The sequence below is a fragment of the Chenopodium quinoa genome, unplaced genomic scaffold (genome assembly GCF_001683475.1).
Source record: "Chenopodium quinoa cultivar QQ74 unplaced genomic scaffold, ASM168347v1, whole genome shotgun sequence".
NCBI classification, from domain to species: domain Eukaryota; kingdom Viridiplantae; phylum Streptophyta; class Magnoliopsida; order Caryophyllales; family Amaranthaceae; genus Chenopodium; species Chenopodium quinoa.
This window is the reverse complement of record NW_018743791.1, coordinates 629,064-643,477: the sequence shown is the minus strand read 5'-3', so window position 1 is coordinate 643,477 and position 14,414 is coordinate 629,064. Positions and strand designations below refer to the sequence as shown.

Genomic DNA, 14,414 nt, shown 5'->3' with positions numbered 1-14,414 from the left:
AAGTAGCTAAGCATTTTTTTAGGGTTCTTGGTGTCGGTGTGTGAATGATTTAAGTTTTTACTTTTTCTTTGTTTGCTAGAGATTTATATACCTTGTGATATAGTGCTCTGAACTTATTTACAAGTGATTTGGGTTTACCTTAAATTACTTTATCTTATCTCTAAATTTACTACTTCTGTTTATTAGCTGCATCATTCACTTTTACGCTATCCATGTATTAACTTTGACCATAATATGTTTATTTATAATGTAAACTATGGATTATTCTAATAGATAGTGATAGTTGTTGATAGCTAAAGTTGTTTGTTAGCAAGGTTAAAGTAAGTGCTGCAACTAAGAAAAGTAGCTCATAGAATTGCTCTACAAGATTTCATAGACTATCCAGTCTTGGCTCAGGTTTCGTTTGAGAAAGTAGTTTTCTTGGTGTACGGCTATGCTGGTGAATTCTTAAATTAATCTTCTAATTATGGTCCCATTTCTCTTCTTGTGCTTGTTAATTTCTTATGTGTGTGCGCCATTGCTCATTTCTATAATTTTTGCACAGGCTCTTATGTATCCTCTTCTTGTGGCATGCAAATCAATAAGTGACCTACGTAGAGCTGCTGCTCAAAAAGTAGTTGACAAAGTACGTCAACATAGCAGTGCACTTGTTGATGAGGTAAATATGGAAATGGTATTATGTTTAATTTTCAGTTGGTATTTCGTAATTTACCTATATATAATTTGATTCTATGTGTACAGGCTCAACTAGTATCAAAGGAGCTAATTAGGGTGGCAATATTATGGCATGAAATGTGGCATGAAGGATTGGAAGAAGCTAGTCGTCTCTATTTTGGTGAACACAATATAGAGGGAATGTTAAAGGTCCTTGAACCATTGCATGAGATGTTGGAGGAAGGTGCCATGAGGGATATCACTACCATTAACGAGATGACCTTCATTCAGGTGGCCTTTTCTTCATAAATTGCATCAATACAATCTTTTTAGTTCAAGCAAATTGTCAGTTTGTCTTCTTTATTATAATTTCACTTGACTTTGAGATTGCAAAGTGAGAAATTCCTAAAATAATAAAAAAAAAAAAACCTACTGTTTTGCACCATGTACATGACAAACATCCTTGTATACAAGCAAGATAATTCAATTTTTTGCACTCCAGACATATCGCCAGGACTTGCTTCAAGCTTATGAATGCTGCATGAGATACAAGAGAACTGGGAAAGATGCAGAACTTACTTTGGTATACTATAGAGAACAAGCCTTGCTTTTTCATTCAAGATGTCAGACATTTTAACTGCCAACCAAAGAAATCTGCATGACTAGGATTGTCCTAGAACTTGCTAAAGTCTATTTCTTTAGCGCCTACTATTAGAGCATGTTCTTTTGACTCAGGAAGAGGTACTTCCCTGCTTCAAGTGCTCTAAAGTTTGTGTTAGGTGTCCGAGATTTTGCTAATTGGTTGGGGTATCTGAATTATTTCAATTGGAATTTTGAATCACCACCAAACCAAATCAGGATAATGAGAGTATTCGGCAATCTTGATAGTTAATTTCCTTATAAATAGTTTTTACTACTTCCGTTCATATTTTTTGCAACTTTTGAATATTTTATATCTCACAAATGATACCACAAAGTTGCAAAAAATATGAAACAAAGGTAGCATATGAATAAAAATCTATTTTTCCGTTTAGCAAATTTATTATCACAATTCACAATTCTAAAATGATATCATTCCCATTGGTGAGCTCTGCTCGATCGAGGCTTGTGTCGAGCATTATTTCGCTTTAGCAGATCTAACGTAGCTGAGCCAGGCCTTGAGCTGGTAAGGCTCAGCTTGGTTTATGTGTTCTTAGTTTGTTTCACTTAGAAAACTATTTTGTTGGTGCTTTTCCTTATCTGAGTATGAAAAAAAGCTTTAGGGCTCTCGTGATTTAATTATATTTTTGTCAGAGCAGGTGACATAAGTTTCCACAGACTACCTGTGTCTTAACACAATTAATATCCAATGCCAATTGCAGGCAGTTAACGATAGTACACTTTTATTGACAAATGAGACCCAGATGACTAATAAATTACTTGGGTCATGCCCACTTTTCCCTCATCCAATCCCCCTGGAATGAGAGGAGGACCACCTATACTCTTGTTGTGTATGATAGATGATTTATAATTCTCATTGCCTCATCCATGGCTCCGCTCCGTAGCTGCATATGGTGTTAGGTTGAAACAATCATACTCCCTCCCTGCTGATTGCGTTTGAAATTGTTAGCTGGCATCCATGATTTAATTTTCTCTAATAAATCATTTGTTCATACTTCACTTCAAATTTTAAGATGTGTTGCCAGGAATCATTTGTTGTACTACAATAGAACCATTTGGGAATTGAAGCTGGCATATGCATCATCTTGCCTGATCGCATGCACTTGCTATCTTGCGCCTGCATCTTACCTAAATTTTTATTGGAAGTTTTCAAGTATTTCAAAAAAAATTTACTAATTGCTTGAGGGTGATGTAATTTGTTCAACCCTTGTGTATCTAATGCATATTTTCTTTTTGCCAGGCCTGGGACCTTTATTATCATGTCTTTCGACAGATAGATAGGCAGCTTCAGTCACTTACTACCCTAGACTTGCAGGCACGGTTCATGTTCAAACAATTTAAATTTGCTATAATGTCAATGTATATTTTAAGTGTTAATTATGGCGTTCTTTGAATCTCCATATTTCCATGAACAGTCAGTTTCGCCAGAGTTGCTTAGTTGTCGAAATTTGGAACTTGCTGTTCCTGGAACCTATCGTGCTGGTGAGTGCTATTGTATGACTCATAGCTAAATTTAGGTGTCTCAACTATTAATGTAATACTTTTGTTGGCTTCGATATTCTAGATGCACCAGTTGTGACTATAAAGTCATTTGCACCTCAACTTACGGTAATGACCTCTAAACAACGGCCTCGTAAGTTGACCATTCATGGTAGTGATGGAGATGACTATGCTTTCTTGCTCAAGGGACATGAAGACCTACGTCAAGATGAACGTGTCATGCAGGTAAATCCACATAATTATAAAGAAGACTATTAAGATAAAGCCTCTTCTGCAGGCAATTAATTACATGGTTGAATCTTTTGCAGCTTTTTGGTTTGGTGAATACTCTTCTAGAGAATGCTCGTAAAACCTCGGAAAAAGATCTTTCCATCCAACGATATTCTGTCATTCCTTTGTCTCCGAATAGTGGGCTAATTGGATGGGTGCCTAATTGTGATACTTTACATCACCTCATAAGAGAGTACAGGGATGCTAGAAAGGTTAATTGAAGCCGACTGAAATTTTCTTTTACTGCTTATGCATCATTAACTCATTCTCTGATCGTTCTCGTTTTAATGGTTATCAGATCACCTTAAATCAAGAACACAGGTTGATGCTCAGTTTTGCGCCAGATTATGACCATTTACCACTCATATCCAAAGTAGAAGTATTTGAATATGCTCTGCAAAATACCGAAGGAAATGATTTAGCAAAGGTATGTACTTGTCTAGTAATCTGAAATAATTCATCTTGCTTTTTTTACCTCTCATTTTTGTTTTAATCCTGATGACTTGAATATATTGTGAAAGGTACTTTGGTTGAAAAGTCGCACGTCAGAAGTCTGGCTGTACAGGCGAACTAATTATACAAGAAGCTTAGCGGTGATGAGCATGGTATGCTTTGCTTTTCGCTTCTTTACAAATATTAGGTTATTAAGCATCTAGTCTCACCAAGAACAATTATTGCCTCCATTTACATATTTTGATTTTGTTCCCATTCTAGTACTTTACCATGCAAATCTTGGGACAGTAGGTGGATAAACTTTGTCACAAGTATTCACTAGATGTGTCAAAAGTTGACCCGATCCGAAATACCGACTTAAACCCGATTATTAACCGACCCATCTGAACCTGAAAAAATGGTGACCCAAACCCGACCTGTCTCGACTTGAAACCAACCCTAGACCGGAGTTGACTCGAGTATGTGAGACCCGAACATGAACCGACCTCGGGATGACCCGACCTGAATGTCACCTGTAAATTGTTGACTTGAACCGAACCCGACTTGAATCGAAATTGACTCAAACCCGTTTTAACACGTTAACACCCGAATTTAAACCGACTTGATATTAACCTGACCTAAATTCAACCCGACCCGTTCCTAACCCGACCCGAATTTAACCCAACCTGTTACAAACCCGACCTGAAATCAACCCGACTTGTTATTGACCTGACCCGAATTCAACCCTACTTGTGATTGACTCGACCCGAATTTTACCAGACCTATTACTAACCCGACCTAAAAATTCAACCTGATTTATTACTAACCTGACTCGAAATCAACACGACTTGTTATTGACCCGACCTACATTCAACCCAAATTGTTCCTCCTTACCCGATTTCAAATAACCTTAAATGCAATTTAGACCAAGTAGGTCTAGGCAGCAAACGAAAGGAGCATCATCCTCAAATTTAAGAGTTAAATATAGTATATATTTGTTGTATGGTCAAAGGAGATAATTGTCTTCCTAGATTATAAACTATAGTTCCCTAGTATATTGTCATATGTATTATAGTCAAGGGAAATAATTAGCTTGAGAAAAATGATAATTATCTATTTATAGTTAGTTGAACCCGAATGACCTAACCTGATTGTACCTGCAAATTATTGACTTAAACATAACCTGACTTGACTCCGAGAATGACCCGACTTGGAAATGACCTAACTTGATTATAACTCGCAAATTATTGGCTTGAACCGAACCCGACTTGAACCCGAAAATGGCTCGACTTGAAAATGAACCGCGCCAATTATAACCTGCCAATCATTTACTTGAACCGAACTCGACTCAAACTCGAAAATGACCTGACCTAACTCTAACTCGCAAATTATTGACTTGAATCGAACCCGAGAATTACCCTAACCCGTGAAAACCCGAATTAAACCCGACATATTGTTCACTTTACCGAATGTTACCTGACCATAACCCGATAAAAAGGATGACCCGACATGACCCGACAAAAGCATGACTCAACCAAAAAACGACCCGCATAGGTTATGGAATTAATCCGAATCGTCCTGACCCATTCTTATTCACCCAAACCCGACCCGTTTACCCGAATTGACAGCTATGCCCGAAACCTCCTAAATTTCTCAAAAAGCGTGGATATTAGTCTTCAATTTTGGATTTTTTTGACTTTCTTTCACCCGTAAATAAAAATTGCCGAAATGTTTACCATGGTCCCTAATACCCACCAAAAGTCCAATTGGGTGGGTGGAACCATCCAATTTGCCTTTATACGACCAATTTACCGATATAATACTTGCAATAATTTCATTAACTCAAGCCTACCACGAACATTTATAACAACAAATTATGATCATATATGGTTCCAAAGGGCATTATATGACCCTGAGATATATCCTCTAGAATTTTAAGACTTTTCAACATCGGGCTCGAAACTTCTAAATTTTCTAATTTTTGAATTTTTTACTTTTTTTTGTCCAGAAATAAAAATTGCCGAAATGTTTACCATGGTCCCTAATACCCTCTAAGAGTCCAATTAGTTGGGTTGAACCATCTAATTTGCCATTAAACGGCTAATTTACCGATTTACAACTTGCACCGATTCCATTAATTCAAACCTACCACGAACATTTATGAAACATATAGTGATTATATATTGTTCCAAACGACATTATATGACCCCGTGATGTATTGTTTAGAATCTCAAGGCTTTTTGATACCGGACCCCGGAACCTCCAAAATTTCTCAAAAAGCGTGGATATTGGCCTTTAATTTTGGATGTTTTAGACTTTTTTTCGCCTGGAAATAATTGTTGCCGAAATGTTTACCATGGCCCCTAATATATCCTTCGGGAGTCCAATTGGGTGGGTGGAACCATCCAATTTGCCTTTAAACGGCCTATTTACCGGTTTATAACTTGCACCGATTTTATTAACCCAAGCCTACCACGATCATTTATGACAACAAATAATGATCATATATGGTTCTAAATGACATTATATGACCCCGAGATATAGTGTCTAGAATCTCAAGGCTTTTCGATACTAGACCCCGAAACCTCCAAAATTTCTAAAAAACGTTGATATTACCCTTTAATTTATGAATTTTTACTTTTTTTTGCCTAGGAATAATAATTGCCGAAATGTTTACCATGGTCCCTAATATCCTTCGGGAGTCCAATTAAAGTGCAATTGAATGGGTGGAACCATCCAATTTGCCTTTAAACGACCAATTTACTGTTTTAGTACTTGCACCGATTTCATTTATTCAAGCCTACCACGAACATTTATGACAACATATAATTTTCATATATGGTTCAAAACGGCATTATATGATCCTAGATTTATCACCTAAATTCTTTAGGCTTTTCGCAAACGGGCCCCGAAACCTCCAAAATTTGCCTAAAATTTTGGAATTTTTTGACTTTTTTCAGTTGGAAATAAAAATTGTCAAAATGTTTACCATGGTCCCTAATACTCTCCGGGAGTCCAATTGGCTAGGTGGACTCATCCAATTTGTCTTTAAACAACCAATTTACCGGTTTACAACTTGTACCGATTTCATTAACTCAAGCCTACCACGAACAATTATAATAACAAAATAATGATCATATATGGTTCCAAACGGCATTATATGACCTTGCTCTAGAATTTAAGACTTTTCGAATCAAGGCCTTGAAACGTTTAAAATTTCTCAAAAAGTGTGGATATTAGCCTTTAATTTTGGAATTTTTTGACTTTTTTTTTTGTCCGGAAATAAAAATTGCCGAAATGTTTACCATGATCCCTAATACCCTCTAGGAGTCCAATTGGTTGGCTGGAACCATCCAATTTGCCTTTAAACGACCAATTTACCGGTTTACAACTTGCATTGATTTCATTAACTCAAGCCTACCACGAACATTTATGACAACATATAATGATCATATATGATCCCAAACAGCATTATATGACCACGAGATGTATTGTTTAGGATCTCAAAGCTTTTCGATACAGGGGCTCGAAATCTCCAAAATTTCTCAAAAAAGTGGATATTAGCTTTTAATTTTGGAATTCTTAGACATTTTTTCGCCTGGAAGTAATAATTGCCGAAATGTTTACTATGGTCACTAGTACTCCTCGGTGTCCAATTGAATGGGTGGATCCATCTTATTTTCATTTAAACGACCAATGTACCGATTTAATATTTGCACCAATTTCATTAATTCAAACCTACCACGAACATTTATGATAACATATAATGATCATATATGGTTCAAAACGGCATTATATGACCCCTAGATGTATCCTCTAAAATCTTAAGGCTTTTCGACAACGGGCCTCCTAACCTCTGAAATTTCTCAAAAAACTTGGATATATGATCATCAATTTTGGAATTTTTAGACTTTTTTTTCGCCTGTAAATAAAAATTGCCGAAATGATTACCGTGGTCCCTAATCTTCTTCGGGAGTCCAATTGAACGGATGGAACTATCCAATTTGCCTTTAAACGACCAATTTACCGATTTAATACTTACACCTATTTCATTAATTCAAGCCTACCACAAACATTTATGAAAACATAAAATGATCATATATGGTTCAAAAATGCATTATATGACCCCTAGATGTGTCCTAAAAAATCTTAAGGCTTTTCGACAACGTATCTCGAAACCTTCAAAATTTCTCAAAAAGCGTGGATATTAGTGTGAAATTTTGGAATTTGTTTACTTTTTTTCGGTCGAAAATAAAAATTGCCAAAATGTTTACCATGGTCCCTAATAATATCTGGGTGGACTCATCCAATTTACCTCTAAATGGCCAATTTACCGGTTTACAACTTGCACCGATTTCATTAAATCATGCTTACCACGAACTTTTATAAAACAAGTAATGATCATATATGGTTTCAAACGGCATTATATTACCGAGATGTATCCTCTAAAATCTGAAGGATGACTCGAAACCTCCAAAATTTCTCAAAAAACGTGGATATTAGCCTTAAATTTTGGAAATTTTTTACTTTTTTTCGCCTTTAAATAAAAATTGTTGAAATTTTTAGAATGGTCCCTAATTCCTTTTAGGAGTCTAATTTAGTAGGTGGAACCATCCAATTTGCCTTTAAATGACTAATTTACCGATATAATACTTGCACCGATTTCATTAATTCAAGCCTACCACGAACATTTATGACAACATATAATGATCATGTATGGTTCAAAACGGCATTGTATGACCCCTAGATGTATCTTCTAAAATCTTAAGGTTTTTCGACAATGGGCCTCAAAACCTCTAAAATTTCTCTAAAAACGTGGATATTAGCCTTCAATTTTGGAATTTTTTGACTTTTTTTTGCCCGTAAATAAAAGTTGCAAAAATGTTTACCATGTTCCTTAATATCCTCCGGGAGTCCAATTAGATGGGTGGAACCATCCAATTTGCCTTTATACGGCCAGTTTACCGGTTTACAATTTGCACCGATTTCATTAACTCTAGCCTGCCACGAACATTTATGACAACAAATAGTGATCATATATGGTTCCAAACGACATTACATGACCCCGAGATATATTGTCTAAAATCTCAAGGCTTTTCGATACCGGGCCTGAAACCTCTAAAATTTCTCAAAAAGCGTAGATATTAGCCTTTATTCTTGAATTTTTAGATTTTTTTCGCCGGGAAATAATTATTGCCGAAATGTTTACATGGTCCCTAATACCCTTCGGAAGTCCAATAAGGTGCGTGGAACCATCTAATTTGCCTTTAAACGACATATTTTTTGGTTTATAACTTGCACCGATTTCATTAACTCAAGCCTACCACGAACATTTATGACAACAAATAATGATCATATATGGTTCCAAACGACATTATATGACCCCGAGATGTATCTCCTAGAATTATATGACTTTTCTACACCGCGCCCCGAATCCTCCTAAATTTCTCAAAAAGCATGGATATTAGCTTTCAATTTTGAAATTTTTGACTTTTTTTTTTCGCCCGGAAATAATTATTGCCGAAATTTTTAACATGGTCCCTATTATTGTCCGGGAGCCCCATTGGGTGATTGGAACAATCCAATTTGCTTTTAAACAACCAATCTACCGGTTTACAACTTGCACCGATTTCATTAATTCAAGCCTACCACGAACATATATGACCCCGAGATGTATTCCCTAAAATTTCAAGACTTTTCGACACCAGGCCGAAATCTCCAAAATTTCTAAAAAAGTGTTGATATTCTTCAATTTTGGAATTTTTAGACTTTTTTTCGCCTTGAAATAAAATTTCCGAAATGTTTACCATGTTCCCTAATATCCTTCGGGAGTCCAATTAGGTTGGTGGAACCATCCTGTTTGCTTAGAGCTTATTTGGCATCAGTTTTTGTTTTCAGTTTTCTGTTTTTTTGAAAACTAAAAACCAAAAACAAGTAACAAGAAAAAGGTGTTTCCACTTTTTTGTTGTCAGTTTTCAAAATAATTTTTGATTTATTATGTGACATATATAATATACTTTTAAAAAAAAAAAACCAAAAAACAGAAAACCATAGCGATGCCAAACGAACCCTTAATTACTGGTTTACAAGTTGCTCTGATTTCATTAACTCAAGCCTATTACGAACATTTATGACAACATATAATGATCATATATAGTCCTAAACGGCATTATATGACCCCGAGATGTATCCCTTAAAATATTAATGCTTTTCTACATAAACCTCCAAAATTTCTCAAAAAGCGTGGATTTAGCCTTCGATTTTGAAGTTTTTTGATATTTTTTAACCTGGATATAAAAATTGCCGAAATGTTTACCATTGTCTCTAATATCCTCCGGGAGTCTAATTGGGTGGGTAAAACCATCCAATTTGCCTTTAACTGATTAATTTATCGGTTTACAACTTGGACCAATTTAGTTAATCTAATCCTACCACGAACATTTATGAAAACAAATAATGATCATATATGGTTACAAACGACTTTATATGACCCCGAGATTTATCCCATAGAATTTCAAGACTTTTCGACAACGGGCCCTGAAACCCCCAAAATTTCTCAAAACGTGTGGATATTTGCCTTCAATTTTGGAATTTTTTGACTTTTTTCGCCCGGAAATAAAAATTGCTTCTTGGAGTCCAATTGGGTGTGTGGAACCATTCAATTTGCTTTTAAACGGTTAATTTACCGGTTACAACTTCCACCGATTTACCAGTTTACAACGGCCAATTTAATTAACTTGCACTGAACCCGACTTTAACCGAAATTGACCCAAACCCGTTTTAACCTGTCAAAACCCGAATTTAACCAGACCTGTTACTAACCCGACCCGAAATTAATCCGACTTGTTACATACCAGACCCGAAATTAACCTAACTTGTTATTGACTTGATCCAAATTTAACCCGACTTGTTATTAACTCGACCCGAATTTTACTTTACCTATTACTTACCTAACCTAAAAATTTAAACCGATCTGTTACTAACCCGACTCGAAATTCAACCCAAATTGTTCCTGACCCGATTTTAAATTACCTTAAATGCTATTTAGACCACCTTATTATTGTTGATCAAAGCATTTTGTCTTGGGAGACCAAGTCGGTCCAGCCAGCAAAAGAAAGGAGCATCATCCTCAAATTGAAGAGTTAAATATAGTATATATTTGTTGTATGGTCAATGGAGATAATTATCTTCTTAATTTATGAACTATAGTTCCCTAGTATTTTGACATATAAATTATAGTCAAAATGATAATTATCTATTTATAGTTAGTTAAACCTGAATATGACCTGACTTTGAAATGACCCGACCTGATCGTAACATGCAAATTATTGACTTGAACATAACCTGACTTGACTCCGAGAATAACCCGACTTGGAAATTACCCAACCTTATTATAGTATGCAAACTATTGACTTGAACCAAGCCTGAATCAAACCCGAGAATGACCCGACCTGATTCTAACCCGCAAATTATTGACTTGAACCGAACTCGACTCAAACCCGAGAATTACCCTAACCTGTTTTAACCCGTGAAAACCCGAATTATACCCGACCTATTGTTCATCCGACCCGAATGTAACCCGACCTGTTATTAACCCGACCTAAACTCGATCCAAATCTGATTAGAAGTAAGACTCGACGTAACCCGACTCAAGCATGTCCCAACCCAAACCCAACCCGCATAAGTTATGGATTTAATCTGAATTGCCCCAACCCGAGTTGATCCGACCCACTCTTACCCGACCCAAACTCGACCCGTTTACCCGAATTGACAACTCTGCAATCTATGTCAGTCATTACATCCAAGTCCTAAGTGTGACTTCTTAATGCATCAAAGACTGCTTATCACCATCCTTAGCTATTATCGTGACGTCTTATTGGCAACACCTTTTCCTACACCCAAGCTGGAGTTCCTTTGGGACTGACCCATGAAAAATTATTGACAGAATAGGTAAAGATAAACCCGAGGTGGGAAAGGCGGGTCTTGGAAAATGTTATATTGAAGCTGGCATGTATCACCGGGTGAAAAAAAATAACACACTGATAAATACTTATTTATTATTCCAAATGAATTAGCTCAATTATGATAAGAAAGAAACAAACATGCTTGTTTACATTGTTGCAGAAAACTCAGTATACTTAATAATGCAATAATTGTATGCACAAACTACCAGTTCTGGTTCTGCTTTTGACCTGGTTAACCTAACGACTGACCTTGTCTGATTATCACTACCAATATCAGATACTAAAACAAAGCAAATAAAATCAGGTGTTAACCTCCAAGGTTTCTGTGTTGGGCCTGTAATCCTTTTTATCATCACTACAGTTGATTTAATGTTACTCACTCTTCATTTCACTATAAGTACCCGTGTCGTATCCTTACACTCGGACATGGGTAGGACACTTACGACACTTCATTTTAGTTCAAACTCATGGGGTTTCACAAATAGCCAAGTCAAACACTTGAACACGTACCCGTGTTGGACAATAGACATGGGTACCACAGTCTGAGTAAGTGAGTAACATACTAAATAGTACTGATGATTTACTTTTTCTTTAAAATGACAACATGAAATTTTTGTCTGACCCCATGATCTATTTGGTTAAAAAAAAAAAAAAACTTATGTTCTTGCATTGAATGGCTACCAGGTCGGCTACCTTCTTGGCTTGGGTGATCGACACCCAAGTAACCTTATGCTACATCGTTACAGGTATAGTATTTAATGTAGCTTATAAAGCTAGTATTATGTATGACAATAATTAACTTTACAATCTCTCAGTGGGAAAATCTTGCATATTGATTTTGGGGACTGCTTTGAAGCATCGATGAACAGAGAAAAATTTCCTGAGAAGGTGCAGTGTGTTTTCTTTTCTTTCGGGTGACTGGCTATAAAATCTCTGGTTTCTGATCTGTGAATTGCATGTAATTGACCTATTGTATAATGTGCAGGTGCCTTTTCGCTTGACTAGAATGCTTGTAAAAGCCATGGAAGTCAGTGGAATAGAGGGTACCTTCCGCACAACATGTGAAAATGTGATGCAAGTTCTTAGAACAAACAAGGACAGTGTCATGGCTATGATGGAGGTAGAAAGACCAGTATTGTTTTTGTTAATATTTGCTGCCTGTTAGTATACAAATTACAAATACTGTTTTTTTTTTTTTTTGCACCATGTGGTTTAGGAGCTTTGTTAGCTTGTTTTGATTTTCTCTGCTGCCTTTGGGTTCACCATTTGCGTGAAATATGATGCTTCTGTAACCCACTGTTCACCTTTTTGGGTTTAGGCTTTTGTTCACGATCCTCTTATAAATTGGCGTCTTTTCAACTTCAATGAAGTCCCACAAATCTCTACTCTTGCAAGTGCACATATCCCTTCTGCCGTGAACAGTGAAGAACCTTCTTCGAGTAATAACCTTTCACATCCTCAGCGAGGAGTACGAGAGAGAGAACTACTACAGGTTTGGGGAATCCTACAATTTTTTTGGATTGGTGTAACCCTCTGATATTGATCTAATCTTCTCTATTTTGCTGCCTTAGGCTGTTAATCAACTTGGTGATGCTAATGAGGTTCTGAATGAGCGTGCTGTGATGGTTATGGCTCGGATGAGTAACAAGCTTACAGGGCGTGACTTTTCCACGGTCTCTGCTTCTACAGTTGCAGGCCAAGGTGCAGCAGATAGTAGTAAGACTAGTAACTTTGCATCAGGAGATTCCCGTGAAGTTGAACATGGCTTGTCTGTCAAACTACAGGTTCAAAAATTGATAGATCAGGCTACTTCATATGAGAATTTATGCCAAAATTACGTCGGGTATGAATCCTAATCTTTTTACTGTAAATTTATGGCTCCCCTCCCCCCCCCCCCAAAAAAAAAAAAAATAAAAATAAAAAAAATACTAACAGGTGAGAAATCGATGAGAATATGGGATGTGCCAGAACTAAATTTTGGATTGTTTCCATCTTTTTGGAACTTGATCACTTTTTCACAAAGATTCGATAGGTGCTTGCTTTGAAAATTTTCTTTTCCTGTTGAATGTGGGAGTGCATCAGGGGTTGGCTATATTCTGCTGAAGATGCCAGTTCTTTTTTATCTTCAGTGTGTGTGGGTTACACAATTAGACCCTTGAGATCAATTAGGAAGGGATAATTACTTGAAATGAACCCACTAAAATCAAATAGGATCTCTTGCGCTTAATATTTTTCCACATGTAACTCATTTTGAACTCTTATGAATTCTTATTCTGTTTTGAAATATTGACTCATTTTACCCACCTATCTTTTTCTTTTTTCCTTCACTGAAATTTCACTCGAAATAAATGGAATAATAATTTTAAGTCTGTCTTCATTTGATCTCATTCTTTGGCTAACATACGCATTCCATCTTTCCAGGTGGTGCCCATTTTGGTGAGCAGCAATCGATTGTATGTTGTTTATGGTGTACATATGTTTATTCTTCTCCTTTTCTTTCCCCATTTTTGTATCATTGCATCAGAGGTTGTATAGATCTCACATTCTCACCATGTATATATATATGATGTTGTAGCATTATTTGTACATAAATTTCATAATGCAATAATACAAGCTCTTGTAGAAGATGTGTTTACCTTCAGACCAAATTTTACTATTTTCTACAACCGTGGACTAATGTAGGGATTGATATTTTGCAACTCTTCTACTTGCCGTACCCTAGAGTTTAGATTTCAAAATGCGCCACAAATATTTCATACGGAGTATCATCAACATCAATGACCTTTGTGCCTATAGATTACTAGAACTTTAAATTTTGTATCGATATTTGGATTGCTTGGATTTATAATTGGCATTGTACGCAACATTTGATTTTAAATCAATGGTAATCTGTCTTTAAACCACAACCTCTTTTGTAGTTGTGTAGTGACATTT

General features: G+C 36.2%; 1 protein-coding gene across 5 annotated transcripts in view; it reads left to right on the top strand.

The window, feature by feature from the left end:
• The window catches only part of LOC110685010 (serine/threonine-protein kinase TOR-like), a 38,338-nt gene extending 24,217 nt beyond the window's left edge, over nucleotides 1-14,121 (top strand). For 3 of the 5 annotated variants that reach the window (XM_021861465.1, XM_021861466.1, XM_021861468.1), the window contains 15 exons: nucleotides 545-658; nucleotides 742-945; nucleotides 1,157-1,237; nucleotides 2,555-2,629; nucleotides 2,730-2,796; nucleotides 2,879-3,039; nucleotides 3,123-3,296; nucleotides 3,383-3,511; nucleotides 3,606-3,689; nucleotides 12,165-12,226; nucleotides 12,296-12,368; nucleotides 12,466-12,600; nucleotides 12,799-12,972; nucleotides 13,052-13,323; nucleotides 13,902-14,121. In XM_021861465.1, the coding sequence (XP_021717157.1) occupies nucleotides 545-658; nucleotides 742-945; nucleotides 1,157-1,237; nucleotides 2,555-2,629; nucleotides 2,730-2,796; nucleotides 2,879-3,039; nucleotides 3,123-3,296; nucleotides 3,383-3,511; nucleotides 3,606-3,689; nucleotides 12,165-12,226; nucleotides 12,296-12,368; nucleotides 12,466-12,600; nucleotides 12,799-12,972; nucleotides 13,052-13,323; nucleotides 13,902-13,920 (1,824 nt within the window). In that variant the 3' untranslated portion in view covers nucleotides 13,921-14,121. Of the gene's footprint in view, nucleotides 1-544; nucleotides 659-741; nucleotides 946-1,156; nucleotides 1,396-2,554; nucleotides 2,633-2,729; nucleotides 2,797-2,878; nucleotides 3,040-3,122; nucleotides 3,297-3,382; nucleotides 3,512-3,605; nucleotides 3,690-12,164; nucleotides 12,227-12,295; nucleotides 12,369-12,465; nucleotides 12,601-12,798; nucleotides 12,973-13,051; nucleotides 13,324-13,901 lie in introns of those variants that run through there. The other 2 variants (XM_021861467.1, XR_002503905.1) reach the window with 2 other exon arrangements.
• Nucleotides 14,122-14,414: the final 293 nt, after the last annotated feature.